The sequence below is a fragment of the Rhinolophus ferrumequinum genome, chromosome 25 (assembly GCF_004115265.2).
Source record: "Rhinolophus ferrumequinum isolate MPI-CBG mRhiFer1 chromosome 25, mRhiFer1_v1.p, whole genome shotgun sequence".
NCBI lineage: Eukaryota > Metazoa > Chordata > Mammalia > Chiroptera > Rhinolophidae > Rhinolophus > Rhinolophus ferrumequinum.
The window spans coordinates 26,035,654-26,058,133 of NC_046308.1; the positions used below are offsets into that span (position 1 = coordinate 26,035,654).

At 43.4% G+C, this 22,480-nt stretch overlaps 1 protein-coding gene across 1 annotated transcript; it reads right to left on the bottom strand.

The window, feature by feature from the left end:
• Nucleotides 1-413: 413 nt before the first annotated feature.
• On the bottom strand, nucleotides 414-6,963 carry ACRV1 (acrosomal vesicle protein 1). The gene is made up of 4 exons (XM_033098398.1): nucleotides 6,915-6,963; nucleotides 2,946-3,485; nucleotides 1,298-1,447; nucleotides 414-538 (listed from the first exon to the last, which is right to left on the bottom strand). The coding sequence occupies exons 1-4, from the start codon at nucleotides 6,961-6,963 to the stop codon at nucleotides 414-416; spliced, it is 864 nt and encodes a 287-aa protein (XP_032954289.1).
• Between the last annotated feature and the right edge of the window lie 15,517 nt (nucleotides 6,964-22,480).

Genomic DNA, 22,480 nt, shown 5'->3' on the forward strand with positions numbered 1-22,480 from the left:
TCCTTCTTGTGGTCTCTGCCCTGAGAACCCCTTCACTTTGATGAATATGGAGTGGTTTAAAAGTGCATCCACTTTAATGTGTGGAGTGGAAGGACACTTAGGATCCTGTAACTGGCTGACAGGAAAAGAAGTGTGTCTGGAGTCTATATTCTTTAACCATGTGGAATTTATTTGAAAAGAAAAGACTGTTGAGAGATGGGTTTGGGGAACAGGGAAGGCAGAGGACAGAGAAGTATGTGTGATGGCATGGATAGGAGAGGGAAGATATCTGAGCACCTCATCTGACACTCAGGCAGAGGACATGCGATTGACTAGTTGTTGACCTGAAAAGAAACGAAATATAAATTGAGCCCAGGGGGTTGATGGAGGATTTTTGCTGCCTCAGTCAGTACTGGTAGCAAAGGCACAGGCTTCTAGATCTTGTTGCAGAAAGGTTGATTCCGACAGCATATAATTTGCATCCTGGTTCCATGGGAGAAGAGGTTCATAGATGGGCACATGTTCTCACACCCCTGAACCATGAATTGGAGTTTTCCACCTGAAAGAAGCAGGGACAAACCGTAGTGAGCAGCAGGCTTCATCCTCCAACCTTAGCCTTCATCCCATGGTCCCCAGTGTCCCCATGCAGGCACGACCAAGACCTCCAATTTATATATTCTTCCTCCCTGTCCCTTTCCATCTGCTTCATCTGGGTGCTTTCCCCCATCAGTTGCCCACTCCGTCTAATAAGGGACCAGACAAACCACAAGGGAATTCAGGCAGTGTGGTTCATGGGATGGAAGTAACCGAAATCCCTTATTTGGGGGATGAGGAGTGAGTAGGAGGGTAAAGAGGCGTGCGTATATACTCAGGTCTGGCAACCTGTGGACACAGACAGACAATTGTTTATTCATGTATTCAGTATTTACTTAAATGCCTCCCTCCCATGTACTGGACATGGTGCTAAGTGCTAAGAATACATAGCCATGAACGAGCTAGACACAGTCCAGAGCTTATAGTCAATGTCTCGATGGCTTAAAGGGCAATTCATATTTCTTTAATAGGAAGAGACAGCCAGTCTCCCTGCCTCCTTTTAAGATATCACGGGCCTGCTGGGAAGGGGCTCTACCTCTCCATCAATAGCTGGAATTCTATTCTTAATTCTTGAAAGGATAAAGTAAGTTCTCCTGAATCTCCAAGCTTCTGGGAACCACAGCTTGATCGCTGCTCAGGCCCCCGCGCCCCACCACACTGCTCTCCATCAGTACTCGGTTGACGTATTCTCTGGCAAAGATTGCCTCATGAAGTCCCCACATACCTTCAAAGATCTTTTTTAACATGCACTGCTGGGACTTCTGAGTGGAACAAGTTCCCTCTCCACGAAGACATTTTCCTTGATCATTCATATAAGAGCATGTGTGGCAATTTAACACTGGGTCTGAAAATTTAATAAAGCCTGATGAAATTCCTTTGTGGATCAGGTGTGTAGTCTTGAGTCACGTATCTGGGGAGGGATGATGGGCACCAAGTAGGCTGGATGTAACACATGGCATTTATTGGTTCTTCTTGGGGACCTGAAGGCCCTGTGTCTGATGGAGCATATTCTCTCGCCCATAACAGAGGAAATTCCTTCCTTCTTACTGCTTCATCTATGATCTTCATTGATGAATGCCAAATTCATCTTTCTAATACTGACTTTTACTCCAATTCATAGCCCCGTGGGCTGACTTCCTGGACATTTATAATGAGCTGACCTTCTGCTCTAACTCAACAGGAGCAAAGAACTTATTACATGACTGGCTCCCGTTTGCACTCCTCACCATATTCTCACCCAAAAGCGCAAAGTAAAATTTGATGAATAAGCTTTGTTAAAATGCTCTAGTGTTGCAAACCCCATAAAGAGTCTATATCATTCTCCATTTTCAAATTGGCCTTCCATAAGGTCACAGAGGGCCTTTCACAGGGGCATTCTCTTTGAAATGCTTCCACATTGCCTCTTTTATGATCTCCACTGCCAATTCCCTAGTAAAGGAAGCATAAGAAGTGGAAAGAATATGGGCTTTGGAGTCAGACCTATATTTGAATCCAAGGTTTGCCACTTTCTAGCCATGTGATGTTAACCTCACTTCTCTCACCTGGAAATTTGGAAGACTGCTACTTATACAATGGGGTGAAATATGATTTATGTCTGGTAGAAATTTGAGGCATCAAACCTGGGATCTCGTTTTCCTTCTGCAAATAACCCCTTTTTTGTAAGAGCCAAAGAATTGTAGTTGTCCTAGGAAATTAATTCTGGATCTAACAGTCTCTTCGCGTTTTACTTTCTATGTTCAAACAAACAAGAACAAAGAGCCTCCAGCTCCAGAGCTAGATATGTCTTTACAGAGTTTGCACAGCGTTCTAACAGTTTGTTAAGGAACAGATTGAGCATGAAGCTCGTGAAGGTGAGTCGTCCAGAAACCCCTTTCCAAGGGGAGCTGTGGCCATTTGTATCCATAATTCCATATGTAGAGTAAAGCTGGAGGGACTACTGGCATTTTGTATTTGTGTTATTTTTCTTAAAGAGGGCCTTCCAAATTGTTTAGCCTTCAGGGCCCCACAAAACCTTGCTCCTGCCTCCTGGTATTATTGTCAAGAGAGTTTTGGGGGTAGCTGTTTGTGAACTATTCTTTCTTCTACACTCTTTCTTTAAAATTCGGGGTTTTCATGTGTTGCCTCTGTCCCACCAGAAGTTAAGGCCTGGCACTCATCCAAAGGTGGCTCACCTGTGCTTGAAGGTGGACTGCCTGAAGGCTGTTCAGCCAATGGCTTTTCACCTGAGACCTGGTCACCTGTAGGCTGTTCTCCCGAAGGCTGTCCACCCGAAGGCTGTCCACCCGAAGTCTGTTCACCTGAAGGCTGTCCACCCGAAGGCTGTTCACCTGAAGGTTGTTCTCCCGAAGGCTGTCCACCTGAAGGCTGTTCACCTGAAGGCTGTCCACCTGAAGGCTGTCCACCTGAAGGCTGTTCACCTGAAGGCTGTTCACCTGAAGGCTGTCCACCCGAAGGCTGTCCACCTGAAGGCTGTTCACCTGAAGGCTGTCCACCTGAAGGCTGTTCACCCGAAGGCTGTCCACCAGAAGGCTGTTCATCTGAAGGCTGTTCTACTGAAGGCTGTTCTCCCGAAGGCTGTTCTCCCGAAGGCTGTTCTACTGAAGGTTGTTCTCCCGAAGGCTGTTCTCCTGAAGGCTGTCCACCTGAAGGCTGTTCACCTGATGCATGTTCACTCACACCCGATTTGGGATCACCTGAAGCAGCTTCACCGGAACCGTGCTCCCCTGAAGCACCTCCAACTAAAGCGTGCTCACCTGAAGCGTGCTCATTGAAAGTGTTCTTGCCCGAAGAAGCCTTATATAAAGCCTCACTGTCTGAAGGGTTTGCAAGTGAAAAGTACTCACCTGAAAGTTGCCGAATGGAAGCTTGATGATCCATCGAGCCAGGAGACTCATCAGGCAGACCTGATGCTCCTGGGATGGAGAAGAAACAGAAGAGAGGTTGTCAAGGGGAGAGAAAGCGTTTCCGGAGTAAAGACTACTTTCCTACGGAGTAACGCTAATGGTATTGGATTCCTACGTTTCCTATGGGCCTAGATCAGGCACATGAAGATGTTACATATGTTGGCGGAAGTCAGCTAATTATCCAAGAGACCATGAAAGACAGAGGTGTTAATGAAACGCACAGAGTCCACCTCTGGGATTAAAGGGAAGAATTTAAAGATCCACAGTACTAAGAAATACACAGGAGGCCCACTTGCCCATGCACCAAAAGCACCTGCAGGGAAATGCTGTGCCTCCTTGACAAAGCCAGCATCAGGAAATCAACATACCATCACTCATGTAACCAGCAGTTCACCACAAACCCTCCCTCCAGTTCCTCTGTGAGTGAAAGGCAAGAAGAAGAGAGATAACAAGAGGGAGAGAGAAATTAAGTTTTTTCAATAGCTGGGTAATGGTAGCTGAAATTAAGGGTGGAAGATTTTTACCTTTGGACAAGATAAATTTTAAACTAGAAATGACAAATATCTCATGAACACAAAGATTATCAGAAGGGATTAAGACACCTTAATTTGGCAATTTCAAGTTCTTTCCCACACTCAATCCCCAATCCATGTGGGCTGGGGACTCAAAGTAAGGTTGCTATTAATTTTTAAGATAAAAAATTATTTGCTTATGTATCTCCGATTTGAGATTCTTTGTGATATAACATGTACACCCACTTCATGGAGTTGTCATGAGTGTTCAATAAGATAAATGTGAAGTGCCTAGTCCATTGCCTAAGTGTTCAATTAATTTTAGTTTTCTCTCCTCCCCACCTTACATTGGAAATTACAAAAGTCTTAGCTGGGCATTCTCTTCTGGACAGTCTCTTCTACCAGTAATCCATCTTGTCAACGACTGTCAAACAAATATTCCTTATGAATTTCATTGAATGTAGCACCAAACAGAGAATTTGATGATTACGCTTTCATTCAACTGAGTAACCTAGAGGAAGGCAAGTAACTACAACTGAGTCATTAATCCTAGCCAAGTTGAGAGGAATTACAAGATCTTTGAGGCTGAGGTAGTGTAAGTCCCTAAAGTACTTTAGCTCTGTAAGAGTTATACATATATGAATATGTATACATGGGCATGCGAGGTCTGACAACTAAGTTCGTGAACCCATCCTAGAAAAAGTGCTACATACCTCATTGCTGCATATCACTACAGTCACCTTCCAAGTACTTTCCTTGGGAAGCTATGCACTGATGCTAGAGCCTAGTCCACCCTTCAAAGCAGTTTTGGAACTCTTTTTCTGGAATGGCTATCAGAGCGGTCATTGTATTACCCTTTATGTCCTGAATGTCATCAAAATGTCTTCCTTTCAATATTTCCTTTACCTTCAGGTAAAGAAAGAAGTCATTGGGGACCAGATCAGGTGAGTAGGGAGGGTGTTCCAATACAGCTTTTTGTCCACTGACTAAAATCTCCCTCACAGACAGTGTGTGTGAGCTGGTGCATTGTCGTGATGCAAGAACCAAGAATTGTTGGCGAAAAGTTCAGGTTGTCTAACTTTGTCACGCAGCCTTTTCAGCACTGCTGAATAGTAAACTTGGTTAACTGTTTGTCCAGTTGGTACAGATTCATAATGAATAATCCCTCGATATCAAAAAAAGTTAGCCACATCATTTTGACTCTTGATTTGGACTCACAGAAATTTTTGGTCATGGGGAATCGGCTGACTTCCATTATGCACTTTGACGCTTTGTTTCAGGAACATATTGATACACCCATGTTTCATCACCAGTGATAACACGGCCCAAAACATCATCTACCCTCTCCAAAAGGTTGTGGCAAACTTCGACTTTCCTTTGCTTTTGTTCATCGGTGAACTCCTTCGGGACCATTTTTGCACATGAAAAAGGACACACATTTTTCATGCCAAGATTTTCAGTTAAGATTTTCCTGTTTCTCTACCGATGTTTTACTTGGTTTGTTATGCACCTCACAGTCAGCTGACGATTTTGACGCACAATTTGATGAATTTTTGCAATGTTTTCGTCAGTTCTGCTCGTTACTCGCTGCCCTGACCTCTTTTCATCAGTGATGCGTTCTCTCCCCTCAGAAAAACGTTGAATCCATTTGTACACTGCTATTTCTTCATGGCATTATCCCGATAAACTTGGACTAACATGTCCCTGATTTCACTTCCAGTCTTGCCAAGTTTAACAAGAAATTTAATGTTTGTTTGTTGCTTTAATTCAAGCTCAGACATTCTCGCGATGGCACGCAAAAACATGCAACAATAATGAATGCCACTCAGCAAGACACCACTACTCGTCGACATGATATACCTGTGAGACCCTGATACACCAAGGTTATGAAACCTGACCGAACTGTGTGTACAGTGCTGCCAATGTAAGTGCCCGGGGGCAAGTTTGTGAACTTATTTGTCATATATATTCATATATTCATTCTGGGTGATTTGCAGTTTTTACAGTCTATGACTTTCTGAATGACTAGGATTAGAATATATTGATAAAGGAAAGGTAGGACTTAGTAAGGCTTTTAGGTTTTTATTTTTAAAGGTTTTTATTTTTAAAAAGTTACAGAAATATCTGCTTGACTGATTCTTCAATAGTTAGCAGAAGCTTTAATACAATATCTCTGATAGGAAGCTTGAAAAAGGAACACTGATATCTTAGTCATTCTTATAGTTTATAACTCACTGCTTCACCACGTGGCTGGTACATACTATCTTCTGGTAAGTACATATCTATGTTTCTGAGTCAACCTTTGAAAATCTAAGAAAGCCAAAAAAGAGTATGTCTGAGAACCAACATTACAGAAAACACTGTTGTTTAACCAACAGCTCTGAGCTCACGGTCTTTCTCATCCACAGGAGGAAGGAGGGAACATAGCCCACCACGAATGGGGGTCCTGAAAGAGGAAATACAGACAAGTGGAGGGACAGAACATAGGTGTGAAGGAGAGAAATGTAAGGTCTCTGACCCAGGCCCTGCTGGGTTCTGAGACGGCTTTCTGGGCACGTTGCGTTCCCACCTCCTTATGTCTTTCCTTGCCACATTAACTACATAGGATCTCGGGCTCAGTTCTTTGGAACAAGCCTTCACTGGACTTCCACAGAACCCCTAGACCTAGCTTCTCATCTCACAGAGCATCAGGTCCAAGTGTTGAGTGGCTGAAAGAAGTAGGAATGGGACTGTGCCAAGCCAGTGGGCTCTTCTGAGAGTGAAGTCATTACTAGGACGAATCAGCCGGTGCAGCAGCTCACAGATGAATTTGTTTAGCTATCCCTGATTCTGAGTCACTCTGGTTTGGGTAACTAAGATACTGGTCGTCCTTCTTCAAGGGCTGTACCAACTGAAAGAGGCCTTTTAGCCAAGGTAAAAGACTTACCTCTGGCAGATCCAAGCAGGTAAAAGCTCATGAGTAAGAGAAACTTCATCTGGATTTTAAGAAAGAGGGGACCCTCGTGTGGGGCCCCCAAGAGCCGTGAAGAAAAACTGAGCAGAAGCTCCCAATGCTGAGTCACAGCCTCCGGGAATTCTAGAACCTCAGAAACAAGCCATATTGGCTCACAATGGATTGTGCTCTGAGGTTTTCATGTAACCAGTCAGGTAGGTTGGCCCTCCAACAACCCATATCAAACCACCAGTACAGGCTGCGTGTTTGCCACGTGTAAGATGTGTCTCGGGGCTCTCTGCCCTATTAAAAAAAAATCTTATTACCAAAATAATATATACTCTTTGTAACAAATTTTAAAAGCTATCTACTCTCTTCTTAAAGTATTCTTGACAGTGAGCTGTGACTGGCTGGTTATTTTCTGTTTGGCTCTCTAAATTAGGCTTTTTTTTGGCCCTGTACCCCCAGAAGGCTGACTTCTGTTGACTTGATCACGTAAGTGGTGGTTGGGTTTGGCTTCAGATTGGATTTAGCCAATGGAAGACTGGAGGAGGAAACACACACACACACACACACACACAGATGGTGGGGGGCAGGAGCGGGAAGTACTTGTTCTTTCTATTCCCTTCCTACGACACTCTGACACTGGCTGAGCCTTTCCATGATGAAGCTTCTGTCGAGTGTTTTCTTCTTCAGCTCCAGCTCTCAGCCAGGCAATGGTAAGGTGTTTTCCTTCCCCTGTCCCCTTAAGCATAAGGATGATGATTTCTTGCTGTTGCTAAAATCTGGATTCCCCAACTTTCCTTTTTTTGTTGTTTTTGTTTCCTTAACCATGCCCACTTCTGTAAACAGTCTTTTCATAAAGAGTCTATGTCAATCATAGTTATGGTAGGAAACAGATGGGTAACTGAGGAGAATTTATATGCCATGGGCACAGAAAAGGGATCAAGGAGGGATAGTTGAAAGCCTTGATCTGTATCTTCTATCCAGAGAGTAGCCAAGCTGAGGAGATGGACGTGGTGAGACATCTACCCGGTGTAAACCTGGAACTCTGGGGGGGACTGGGTGGCAGAGAGCCCCTAGCCTTCACCTACTTCTTCCCTGCCGGTCTCCCTCGGACCACATTGAGGCATGCTGGGTCTCAATAGGTGTGGTTATCTTTCTCGTAATTATGTTTGATGTTTGTCTCCTCCATTAAGCTCTAAGTTCCTTGAAAGCAGGGTCCATGTCTGGCTTGGTCACTGCTGTATTCCCAAGACCTAGCAGCATGTTTGCCACATAATAGGTACATAATAAAATGTTCCTGAATGAAGGAAAGAAGGAATTGCCTTTTCTGGGCCTCTCTCTGCCTCATGGACAAAAGTCTATAGAGAGTCCCTGGAGTCGGCTGGCTGAAGATTCTGGGTCAGCTGGAGAAAGCAGGGTCACCAAGGGTTAAAAGCTGCACAGGAGGCCTACTCTACTTGGCCCTAGTTGTAGGATAAAACTAGGATTTCTGGGTCTGAGGCTGGGCTCCTTTGGAGGAGGGAAAAGCATGAAAAAGCATGTTGTCAATGGTTCCTTTCCTTCATATGGAGTGAGATTGGAGAAATGGCTATGGGATCACATTGAGTCAGACTTTTGTTGATAGAAGCAGTGGAAACTGGTGGAAAGGAAGAGGTGCTATTTATACCACCCACCAGTTGTTTAAAGTTTGGCAGCACCACTCTTTGCAATTATCTGACCTTTCTGGCACATCCCTGCCTCACCCCTCACTGGGGTACTGAGAAACAGGATCGTAAAGCCTGAACATTCTCTCCTTACGCCTTATCCTCCAACTTTTTTATCCTTTTTTTCCAAGGCTTTATAGGACTCTATATCCTAGTCTTCCCCAGGCTGGCTTTCCCTGGGTTCTGTTCTGGAAACCTCTTCCCTGAATCCAGCAGTTTGGCACTTTGTAGCCAAGCCTGTGAGTATCTGAGCACACCATATAAGAAAACCTGGTGACGGAGAAGTCACTGTGGAACTTGAAGAATTCTGGAGCTAAGACATCCAGAGGTGATCCAGTCCCTGCCTCCTTCCTCTGCTAATCTCTTTCATCCTAGATGAGCTAATATTCCAGTTTCTAATGCCCCTCGATGAACCAAAGAACCAGCCAACTCAGCCCCTGTAATGTTCATGGCCTGGTTCAAAACCATGAGCTGAGCCAGACAGAGTCTTCTCCTAGGAATTTGCACTTGAAACACAGAAACAGAGACAATTAGCTATGGAGAGCTGAGTTAAAAGGTCATTTAGACTCATGTGCTGAGACCGTTATTTGGGGCCAAAGGAAGGATGAGCAAGCGTAGAAGTCCAGGAAAGGGTCATAGAAAAGAACACAGAAAAAATGAGAGATGCCATGCCTCATTCCGTTTACCTTAAATAATGGGGAATTAGTAGATGTACACACCACCCAGATCGGGTCTCAAGGAGACCTGAAATGTGGTTGTGGATACACAGCCATGCTAGTTCTAGTTATCTTGTAGGGCTTAGTCTCTTATAGTCACCCTGCCTATTTTCCTACTGCTCTCATTCTAAACCCACTTTCTTTGTTTTGTGACTTCTGTTTATTCATAACTCCTACTGATTCATAACTTTTGCTTCGTTTCTGAATGTCCATTACTTCTGCTCACTTGCGGCCTGGGCTTACCCCTGGCTCTGATGTGTGCCTTTGTCTAACTTTTGGCCCTAGTGTGCACTGTTGACTCTCCTCATATTCGGTTTTCAAGAGACAGACTCTTCATCGTCTAATCTCTCACTATCTTTATCTTCCCTTTTGCACACAATTCCAAAGCAGGCCTCCCGTGCCATCCACACGGCCAGAATGGAGGGTCTGTGTGACCCCTACTGGGCTAATCCATGTTAAGAGACCTAGAAAAAGGGTCCTCACCATGGTAACCATCCTCAGACTTCCCAAAAGTCAGAAGGAGGGGAGGTGGCCAGTAAAACTGAATGACACGTGGCTTCATCTGTGTAGTGTTCCCACCAGTGAAAGGCACCAGTCCCTTTTACAATCTGTCCCCACATTTACTTCCTCCGTCTCATCTTTCTGCCCCTCCCCTTCCCTTCCTCCATCTTCATCCCATGCTCCATCCCAAGCCACATCTATATACAACTGCCAGTTTTTTTCTGAATATGCAGTGTTCTCTGCATTTTCATGGTTGCCCTCCCCACTTTTCCTGAAATCATACTGCCCCATCTCATCTTTCTGATGAGAATTAATTCTTAACTCCCTGGGAAGTCTTATCCATGCCAATCACCACCAACAAGTTGAAGAATTCCCGAAGCTACTGATTTGGGCAACAAACTCCTCTCTTCTTAGTTCAATATTTATTAAAAGGACTTATGCTCTCCCACCTTAAGAGTCTGACGTCATCTGCACCCACCCCCAAGTCATGCACAACACACAACGTTGAGTCCCTCAGCCCCCACAGGCTAACATGGGTCTTGTCTGCCTATTTTGCTGCATGAAGGGCTGTGAACAGGAGCTAAGGCAGTCCCTGACCTCGGGGAGCTTGGGCAACTGGGCGACCGGAAGGAGGATCAGGGAGAAGCTGCAGAGAGCGGAGAGAAAAGAATCCCCAGGGCTGGGTCAGCAGTGAGGCACACCTCCTCTGTCCACTCCAGAACATACCAGGATTAGGACTAAATGGAGTCCCAGAAGAATCATTTAGTAAAAACCTTGTTCTTTGCAGATTATACAAAACAATTTCTGATGAGACATACCCATTCTTGTCCATGATGTAGATCTGGAGCTAGGGAACTTCTGTGTCTGAAGGAGCCATCTCTGGCAGCAGGAATCCTGCCCTCCAGTCCTTGGACACTGATTTGGAGGCTCTTGGGACCCATCAAGACTTGTGTTTCCCTGGCACAGTGGCAGGGTGTGGAGCAGAGACTGCTCCATCATGGAACCGCTGCCTATCCCACGAGCTGGACCGCGGCAGAACGGAGGTTGCTTGCTGCAAACCCCCCTTAAAGACAGTTTGATTGCAATGAATGTTCATTCTGACAGAAATCATCACCAATCCCTTGCCTCCTGCTACAGTATGTGCTGGTTCCGGGAACAGGCCGCTGTCCTGGCCTGGTCAAGCATGTGTAGTAATTTGCTGTAGCTGGTAGCATTCACATACTGGTACCTAAGACAATCCATGCCCCCCACCCCCATATGAATCTTTGGCACCTACCAAGCCACGCTGGGATCCATTTCGTCTTGCAGCCACCTAACACAAGCCTTGTATGGAAGTCTCCCTTCAAAAACTCCACTAAATGCCAGACTGGACTGACCCACCTTTTTTCTTCACCATGGAGGTCGATTTTCAGTCTCGGGCCTTTTCCCTGGGTCTGCATTTACGAACACAGGGTCAACAGAGTCTGCAGATCTGGGCTTGAGTCTGCCCTTTTATCCTCTTTGGCATCTGAGCCCGCTTGCTTCCTTTTCGTTTTCTCATCAGTAAAATGGAGATCTTAATAATGACCATAAAGACCTTTGTTTGAGAATCAAATGGAATAACATTGTTCCAGTGTTTAGCACGGTGGCTGAAATATAGCAAAGCTCTCAATCAAGGTCACATGTTGTTCTGGGACGGAGTATGTGACAACCTCCTCGGGGTTCAGAGCTGGGCTGGGGAGTAATTACATACCCTGTGGAGTCAGCCGTCCATTTCAGTTTGTTTCCTGTTCTTAAGCTGGGAGAGGACAATACAGAAAGGAAAGGATGTGTTCGTTCTTGAAGTCCGGTGTTGGGCAAGGGTGGACCCAGGTTTTGGGGTGTGCCGAAGGTTGCTGAGGAGCCTGAAGCCAAAGCTACAAAACTTTTTCTCCAGCTCAGTGTTTTAAAAATTACATTCCTCATAAAAATCTCGATCTCATCTGAAATGCAGCCTGCCTGGAAGATAGACCTAAATATGCCAGTGCTTTATTAGTCTAGGCATCGCCATTTCCATGAAATCAGGCGACTTCAACAGCTGGACTCACACTTTATTCAGGGAAGTACTGTAGTCCCTTCAGTAAGGAAGATCATGGCATCGTGAGCCCCAACCCTCCAGGTTCACATACTTACCCAAATCTCACCAGTCCTTGGCCTGAGTAAGGCAGACACAATTGTCCCATGTAAAAGCTAGGGAAAGTGAGAGCAAAAGAACCCGTGAAAGAATGTGGCTCCCTCTTTCCTTCACCCTCGGTAAGGCCAGTGGGGGTGAGCCGAGCCCGAGGCATTAGAAACTCCTTTGATTCCGCATCCTGGGGAAGTGCACAGCCCTTTGCCTCGGTTCCCATTGGCTGCCCCTCCCAGACGGGTTATAAAGCCGAATTCTCAGGGGCTGGGCGCCTGCAGCTCTGTCATGCCTTCCGCTACACCTTGGTCCTGGGTGCCAGGTGGCTACGCACACCTGCTGCTGCTGGACCTCTCCTTGCTCTTGGGCTCCCTGCGAGGTGAGCTTCTGTGGGGCGGCCGAGGGTACTGGGCCTAGGTGAGCCGGCCCAGTCGGGGGGGCTGTGGATTGAGGGGGCATCGGGGAAGTGAAGAACAAGGCACAAGGACCTCGGCTTAACCTTAGAGGTGACAACAGCCTTCACCCCACCCCACTCTCTTTCTTCCTCCTCTGTTTCTTCCACCCTGAGCCCCACTCTGCTCCTCTTCCCTTTCTTCTTTCCCTTCTGTCCCAATTGTATTTCAGCCTCCGTCTCCTTCCCAGCTCATTTCCAATCCTTGATACTCCCCAATTTCTCAAGCTTTCTTGCTGAGAGCTCGAAATTTGAGTTGAAAGGGAGCAAAAACTGTCCTTTGTCTATGGGCAGTGAATGTGGGCTGCTACTGATCACGGGCTTTACGTGGGGTCAGGACTTGACCTTCCTCCAGCAGCACAGCCCATACTTGGGCACAAACTTTACACCCGGGGTGCACATGCCTCCTCCCAGGTCCCTCAGAAATCACCTGCTTTTCAGCATTCATCAGGCCGTGGGAACCGGTCACCGTCCAGGCTGTGTCTGGGCCAGAGGGTGTGCTCCTTTTCCTGACCAGCAGGGAGGCTGGGAGGCTGGGAGGCTGGGATGGAAACCCCTCATTATGCTGGGTTTTTTTTTTTTTTTAACAGGACTTTATTGGGGAACAGTGGGTACTTCCAGGCCTGTTTTCCAAGTCAAGTTGTTGTCCTTAGTTGTGTCGGGCGCAGCTCAGCTCCAGGTCCAGTTGCCGTTGCTAGTTGCAGGGGGCGCAGCCCACCATCCCTCGCGGGACTCCAGGAGTTGAACTGGCAACCTTGTGGTTGAGAGCCTACTGGCCCATGTGGGAGTCGAACCGGCAGCCTTCAGAGTTAGGAGCATGGAGCTCTAACCGCCTGAGCCACCAGGCCGGCCCCTATGCTGGTTTTGACTTTGCAGCTCTAAAATGTCACGAGTGTCAGCTAGTCAGCGCCAGTGGCGTTTGCGAGTGGGGAAAGCTTCTGCCAGACGCAAGACAGCCAGCAGTGCTTTCTGAGGAAGGTCTACGAAAGTAGAGGGACCTGAGACGACTCCTGGGGCGACCTTTGCCTGGTCTTACAGGAGGTGGCTCTCTCCGGAGCCCTGTGTGTGTGTGTGGGGGGCGGGGCGGGTTCCTAGGAAATTGGGAAAGGATCCCCAAGACGTGGTGTTGGACTGCCACTGGCCCTTGATGGAACCAATAGACGTATCAGGACAAAAAGTGCTTGTTGAGTGGTCCCAGGGTCCTTGTGTACGCAGAGATGACAGGAATCGGACTATAAAAATTCCACTGGAGTTTGTTTGTGGGAGCCATGTGGGGAGCTGGAGACTTCGGTGAGGGCAAGTTTAGGGGTTGGGGAGGATGGCCAACCAGGGGCCCACCTCAATCATCGGAGGGTGGCCGATGTCCCTTCCTACCTGCCACCTGGCAGCCTGACTCCTCAGGTCAATGTGCTGTTTCTTCACACTCATTGAATCACTTAGTTTTTTAAACCAATGTTTATAGTTTACTTTTTATGTGACAAACACTTGAACTTGGAGGCCACAAATCCGAGATCCCATTTTCTTGTCTTTCTTCCTCTCCAGGTGACAAGCTCCTGTATGGATACCAGGGCTGTGGGGATTTGCGCCTCTCCATGTTTTTCTTCAAAAAAGATGCTCGAGTGGGTTTCGTATGCTGCAACGACACATCTTTCTGTAACAGGCTTTAGAGACTTGGCTCTTCCTTGCCCTGTTCTATTGTTCACGAGCCTTGGCGTCTGGTTTAGCCCTTTTCTATACTCATATAGCCTTTCTCAATCCTGAAACCTGCTCCTACTTAGCTACAGGTATTGGTGTTTCAACAGCTTAACCCGCTAGATAGAGGCTTTCTCCTTCCCAGCACCCTTGGTGCTCTCTCTTTCTTTCTTAGATTCTTATCTCCTTCCCTTGCTCTCTCTGTCCCTTCCTCCCTTCCCCTGGCATATAGCAAGACCCCCCCAGTCTCTTTAACAAACATTTTCTGATTACTAAGCCCTGTAATTAGGAGCTGATTACGTAACAGGGAATAAGGTCTCATCGTGCCTCAGTGTGCCGTCAGCTTAATAGCTCCTTTTCTGCCAGGCTGACCAAAGTCGCCATAGCTCCAATATCTGGCCTCCCTCTTATTCATAGACCTTAGGGCTGGAAGTTTTAAACACACACACACACACACACACACTCTCTTCCTCAGTCTTTCCCCCTTTCTACTACTTAGCTTTTTTCCTAATAAATCCTATATTCTTTTAGGTTGGTATTGCTGGGAATTTTTGTTTTTGTATTTTAACTATATGAGTAGAATACATATGCAATTTAGAAAAAGTACAAAATACTGGCAAGAGTAGACATCACTAACAACCCCATCCTATCATGCAGACACTTACCTTATTTACATTTTCAGGTATCTTTCCAGGCTTTTAAAAGCAGAAGTAGGTCATGATGTGCATCTGTGTGTGTTTTTAGATATAAATATATATATACATTTACATAAGTTAAAAATGATACCCTACTTTTTAATAGAATGTATCACGAATATCTTTCCAACTATACTTCTATGTTACCATCTTTTATTAGTTACATTTTAGTACATCATATGATCTAAAAATGTATTTAACAAGTTCTGTATAGTTATTTAGATTATTTTCAATTAAAAAAATCAAATTTATTTTTTATTAAGTCACTGTTGATGTACAGTAAGAGTCATACTTTTTAAGTGTACAGTTCCCTCAAATATGGTCACTTATGGTCACTTACGAGTGGTCTATGTTGTTGGTGTTTGGGGTTTTATTTTTTTGCATATGAATATCCAATTGTTCCAGTGCTGTTTGTTGAGAAGACTGTCCTTTCTTCTTTGAATCACCTTGGCATCTTTGTTTAATAGACCTATATATTGGTGTAGGGATATTTCAGGACTCTCCAGACATGTCTATCTTTATGCCAATACCACATTGCCTCGATTACAGTCACTTTATAGTAAATTTTGAAATTAGGTAGTGTGAGTCTGCCAACTTTGTTCTTTCTCCAGGTGGTTTTGGATATTCTAAGTTTTTTGCATTGCCACAAAGCTTTTCAAATCTGCTTAATGATTTCTAAGAAAAAAGTGGTTGATGATATTTTGATTTGGATTAATGTTATAAATGTCTTCTAAGCATTGCTTTAGCTGTGCCCCACAAATTTTGATATATTGTGTTTTTATTTTTATTCAATTCAAAATATTTTCTGTTTTTTACTTTGACTTTCTTCTTTTGGTTAGAAGAGTGTTGTTTAATTTCCAAAATTTGGAAGTTTTCCAGTTATCTATTATTGATTACTAGTTTAGTTTTATTATGGTCAGGAAACATACTTTGAATGATTCAATTTGTTTTAAATTTGTTGAGGTTTTATGGCCCATGTTATGGTCTGTCTTGGTGAATGTTCCATGTGCACTTGAAAGGAATATGTATCTATTACTGCTGTGTACTCGACAGACATCAATCAATAGAACAAGTGATTGATTGTGTATTCAAATATTCCATCTAGTAATTTTATGTCTACTTGTTCTATCAATACTGAGAGATAGTTTTAAAATCTGTAACTATTATTATAAATGTTTATTTCTCTGTTCAATTCTATTGGTTTTTCCTTTGTTAGTGCAGAAAACATTTAGGATTATTAAATCTTCTTGGTGGATTGATCTTTTTAATAATTAACTAATGCTCCTGTTTGCTTGTGATAATATTCATTTGCCCGAAACCTGCTTTATCTGATAATAATTTAGGCGCTCCAACTTTCTTTGGAATAACGTTTTCATATATGTATTCTTCCATTCTTTTACTTTTACCCTTTCTATCTGTATCTTTGTGTGTTTGTTTTTTGAGTACAGCATATATTTGGCCTCTGTTTTTAATATAATTTGACAATCTCTGCTGTCAATTGAAAGCTCTTATACTACTTACATTAAATGTGACTATTAATGTGGTTGGATTAAAATTTACCATCTTGCTGGTTGTTTACTATTTTCCCAGAGAAGAATATAGGCATTTTTTGTGTCTTATTTTGGATTGTGTATTTTTATGATTCCATTTTATTTCTATTATTGGCTTATTAGTTGTACCTCTTTTCTAAAATATTTTTAGTGGTTGTTCTAGGGCTTAGAGTACACATCTTTAATTTATCACAGTGTACCTTAAAATATATAAATTCATTTTCTCTTGATGTCCTCAAAGTTTTCTCTTTATCTTTGGTTTTAAGCAGTTTGATTTTATTGTTATTTCCAGTATTAGTCCTGTCTGAGGTTCTTTAGTTTCTTTGGATCTGTATTTTGATATTCTTCATTATTTTGGGGAACTCTTGGCTATTATGTCTTGGCTATTATGAAAGTATTTTCTCTTTCTTTTACTTCTGGGAAACAAATAGCATATGTTAGAAGGTTTGGCATTAGTCCATAGCTCTTGGAGGCTGTGTGCTGGTTTATCACTATTATTCTATTATTATTATATCTCTTCATGTTTCAGTCTGAGTAATTTTTGTTGCTCAATCTTCAAGTTCACTAATTCTTTCCTCAGCTGTATTGAGTCTACTGAATAGCCCGTTGCAGGAATTCTTTACTTCTGATATTGTGCTATTTTATTTCTAGCATCTTCATTGAACTTTTTCTTAGAAATTTTATTTCTCCTTTCAATTTCTTCATCCGTTCGTGCATGTTGTCTACTTTTCCAATCTTTTAACATATTAATTCATCAAATTAAAAAGAAACAACAGACCCAAAAGGGGTAACTTTTGCTAAGCCTCACCAAGACTTTCTACATAACCTAATTTTAGTTTCAGCCTCTTCGAGGAGTGGAATTTTAACTAATCAGCCTGGAATTTCCTGGTCAGCACTAACGAGATAATCTGCCTGATAAGACCACCTCCCTGAAATAATCCCCTCTTAACTTTCTTGTCCCACCCTTTTTCTGCCTGTAAAAACCTTCCATAATGTACAACACCTTCCATTTGCTAGATGGGATGCTATGTGATTTATGAATCACTTAATAAAACCAATTAGGCCTTCAAATTTACTCAGTTGAATTTTGTTCTTTAACAGTTATTTTAATGTCCCTCCAATTAAATTTAATTGTACTCCAATTAAAAACAACAACAAGGGTGACAAATTGTTTTTTCCTTGTTTAATTCACTAAGTATCCCAGGATACCAAGAACATTATTTACCTGGCACATGGCATCCACTCTATAAACATTTGGAACAATGAATACATTTCTCCCAGAAGGGGAAGGGAACGAGCTGGGAGTCCTAGGTCCCATTATAGATTTTGACAGTGCCTGAAGGAGCAAGGGACCTCAGAGTGGTATGGCTGGTGGTACACTTAAGAAAGTGACCCCACATCTCCATGGATTTCAGACTTGTCAGGAATCAGGCCCTGAGGGACCAGAGTTTTGCCACCCCAAAGTATGCCTTTTGGGATATTGATTTTAAGTTGCTTGTCATGCAGGGGCTCAGCTCCCAGCAGATGAACATAGGATACAGTGAGGCCGAAAAGGAACAACAATGGAGCCATGGATAGGGGGTCATACCACTATATTCCCGATGGCGGCTGGTCGAGACACAAGAAGCAAACATCTGCCAATACCCTAAAAAGGAGCCTTCCTGCACCACAGTCTCGAAGGCAGCCAGCTGAGACATAGGAAGTAGGGTCTGCAAGGTCTGCAACATCTGTGTTTGCTTAACGTAGCCATGGCAGTGATATAGCGTACAGAACAATAGCAGCTGATGTGTAACTGATTACGGCTGATGGCCAACTAGTTACATAACTGAGCGGGTTACATAACCAAACCAGTACCTTTCCACATGAGGCTGAGAGCCTGGAAACTGCTCTCTGGGACTCCGTCCCAACACTGGTTATTAAGAAACAAAAGACTCAGAAAAAAACCTTTGACCCTCCTCCTTCCCACCTAAAAGAATTCAGATAGAAAAAACCTGCTTAAACAAAGAGTAAACGAAAGTTAATTTTAGACCTAATAAAGAATAAAAAGTATTTATTTGCACAAAAGGAGCTGTAGCCCAGGAGACATAGATTCAGGAAGCAACCTAAATTGTGCTCCACCAAGACAAAGGGGAAGCCATCTTTTATAGTGGGAATTCCCACCCAAGTGTCCAATTTTATGCAAATGAAGTTTCCAAGTAGTGCAGGTCTGATTGGTCCAAATCATGAAGTCCTGCTTGCTCAATATAAAATGCAAATGAGGATACAATTTGTATAGTTCTGATTGGACGAGACAGGTCTCAATCCATTAGTCAAAAGACAAAACCTGGGCTTCCCTACAGTGGTTGACTCAAACAGCATGAACAGGCGGGGACATAGTACAGGAGCTCAGTCTGTGGCTTTTCCCAAAATGCAGAGAGTGTAAGAGGCTTCTGTCAAGAGTGGACATTAGGGCCTGGTTATGAATTTGGGCCCAGTTAACCATAAGGAGTCCATTTTGACAGACATATTTCTCCTCAGGTTCCCAGAAGGAAGCCTCATGTTAACATCATAATATAAACTAAATGTGGCGTATGGGAAGAAATCTAGCAAAGCCTGTTTGTTAAAACTTCCTTCTGTGTCCCATTGTTTCTGGGTGGCCCAGCAAGAAGGTGTTTACCATATGTTTGCTCTTTCTCATCTACCTGTGAATTGCCTACTTTTTCTTTGAAGTCCGAGTCTCCTACCTCCTTCTCCTTTTCTCCTTTATCGAAAATAGTATATACATCTCAACTGCCCATTGTGTCTTCAGGTCTTGTTTCTTATGATACCCCTGAACGTACATCTATAATAAATTTTGGACATTTTACCTGTTAATCTGTGTTATGTTAATTTGATTATTAGCCTAGCTAAAGAATTTAGAAAGTGGGAGGAATTTTTTTTTTATGCCCCCACAGACCCAAGCATGAAACAAAAATGGACCAAGGAGCTATAGCATGGACATCGCCACCTTACGTTTGGAAAAATATTGACAGGTTTCCACTGGTGTGTTTCTCTTGTGGACACACTTTTTTCAGGAGACGAGAGTGGGGAAAACCCCAGTAATGACAGCGATTGAATTATCTGACAACCAGGTATATGATGGCTGGGAGTCAGATTAAAGTTGAGTGAAGAAAATAGAAAATGTGGCATTCTTGACCACAAGCATATAGTCATGGCAAAACCATACCAACTACCCTTATACTTACTGTCACAGGTGAGCCTTCAGAGAGCCCTCAAAAATCATGCATCAGTGAAGTTAGATTTAATTTGAGTGAGTATGAGTCCCCTGCTGGCTTATTGGATCTTTGTCTTTTCATGTCTCACTTGAATGTTTGGGAAACTAAGGTCTGACATTACCCCATGCCATGCCTGGTCCTATCCTCAGGCCAGACATTGAAAGTCTTTTCTGCTAAACAGGTTAATATGATGGGTGTGTGGAGAAGCATGGGGACAGGATAGAAACTTTCTCCTGACCTTGTATGCAACTCAAACCATACCCGGGGAAGTAAGAAGCGTAATAAGATGTGTCCTTTTTTTGGATTAGCCCTGAGGCCTTTGGATTATGTGGGTAGCCAGGGGAGCACATATATACTCATTAGTGACCGTCCGCTGTCCTCCCTCCCCCACACTCAGAGACATGCCAAGCCTGGACTCATGCACAAGTGCAGGCTGCTGAGTGAGTCTTCTTCCCAGGGAACCCACCAAAGATAAATATCATCTATAGGGGAGGAAATTTTTTCCTTTGTTTCCTTCTATTTTCTTTAGCTGGTCGAAAGATTAAATTGATGTAAGACAGATTAACAGGAGAGAAACAAATTTTAATTTTGTGCATACAGGAACCCCAAAGAAATGAAGTTCCTTGACAGTAAGACAATTGAGGTTTATAGAGAAGGGGGTAGGAGTCTGGGAGTTCAAAGGGAAGGAAGACAATTCACAGGAAGATGTGAAGAGCAAATGAATGCAGATAAGTCTTTCTGATGTAAAAAGTTGTCTCTGGTAATAACTCTCCTGGTACAGACGTGCCCCTTATCCTAAATTCTTAAGGGAGAGGTAAAAAACAAAACACAACAAAAACCTCTTTCAGAGTCTGTTAGGCTTTGATTGCCTTCAGCTCAAAATAATCCATATGCCAAAGTGGCATATTTAGCAATCATGTATTCTGCTTCCCCTCAATCCTGACTTTAAAATTTCCCCCAAGATGTTTCACAGTCCAGAAGTTGAGTTGGTAGATTTCTCTATCTCACTGAACCAGTCCAGTCTCTGCCCTGACAATAGGTCAGTTCAGTTAAACTAATTTCAGTCAGACAATCAGTACAGTAGTCTTCCCCTTATCCACAGTTTTTCTTTCTGTAGTTCCAGTTACCGGTGGTCAACCGTAGTCTGGAAAGATTAGATGGAAAATTCCAGAAATAAACAATTCATAAGTTTTAAATTGTGCATTGTCCTGAGTAGCGTGATAAAATCTCAGGCCTGTCTTGCTCTGTCCTTTCCAGGACATGAAGCATCTTTTTCTCCAGAATATCCACCTCAGTTCATATCATCACATAGGCATTATATTATCTCACGTCATCACAAGAAGAAGGGCGAGTATTGTACAATAAAATATTTTGAGAGACAGAAGGAGAATATTCATGTATTTTTTACAGTTTATTGTTATAATTGTTCTGTTTTATTATTTGTTATTGTTGTTAATCTCTTACTGTGCCAAATTTAGTGTAAAAATCACGTCCCTTACAAGATGCAGAAAGTTCACTCCAAGAGTTAGCCCAAGAAAGCAAAGACCTTCGTTGTCACAGACAGTAAGAATTGTATATGAAAAATGGTGTCTTCAGTCTCTCAGTCACAGATCCACTAACATGTGACACTGTGCAGGTGTGACGAAAATGGGACTTCTCCAGTACTAACAAAGCAATAGAGGTAGAGATGACTAAAGCTCCTTAAGACGAACTTCCTGAGAGCAGCTGGCATGTCCAGAAAAAGAGATTGTTGCCTATGACTTCGGGTCTCAGAATCCCAGCCAATTCGTCTGGCCTCCAGATGGATCCTGGTAATACACCTTTCAGATGGCAGACACCAGAGCAAATATTCTCTCTGGTCACAAAGCCAAGCTCTCAAGACATAGAACAAAATGAAAGGAAAACCTCATTTGGTTTTTAAATAGGGGACCCACAGCAGAGTTTGTCTAAACAGATGACAGTCTGGTGAGAACTGTGAACTCACTAGTCCGTGAGGCTGCCTCAAACAACAGCTTATAGGACCTATGCCTGCATTCTACCCTACGGTTTTCCTCGTTATGACAAATAAACAAACAAACAAACAAGACAGATGAAGGAAAACACATGACCATCTCTTGGAGGAAAGGGATCAACAGAAAACAAGAGTACGCATAACAAATCTTTACCAAAGTCACTATACCCAAGGAGCTATTCACACAAATATTTTCTCCTGCTAATTTAAATAGTTTAGAAAAGAAAAGGACTCTCACTACTCTTACTCTCCCAGACCCAGTATGCAGAGATCTGAGAGACTGATTCAGTAAGAATTTTTACCTTCTGCTGGCTCTTGTCAGACTCCCAGCGTCTCCTAGCTGCAATAGTCCCAGAGCAAGCAGTGTCCGGCCAGTGAAGAGTCCCAGGCTAGACGCCAAGATGGTAGGGGAGGAAAACTTTCCCTTTATTCCCTTCTGCTTCCTTTAGCTGGTATAATAATTAAATTGACATAGACAGATTAACAGAGGAAAAAGAAATTTAATTTTACATGTATGGGAGCCCCAAAGATATGAGGCTCCTGGACAGTCAGGTAGTTGAGGTTCATACACTGTCCTGAGCTAGAAAGAAGGGGGAGGGGTCTACAAAGGGGAGGAAGACAATTCACAGGAAGATCAGAAGAGCAAACGTTTACAATAACGCTTTCTGATCTAAAAATGTCGAATCTGGTAATCGATCTCTTCCTGGTACAGACACCACCTAAATTATTTTAGGCAGTTAAGGGAGAGGTAAAAAACAAACCTTTCCTGGGTCTTAGGCCTTGATTGCCTACAACTCAAAATAATCCACATGCCCAAGTGGCATATTTTGGGGTCAGT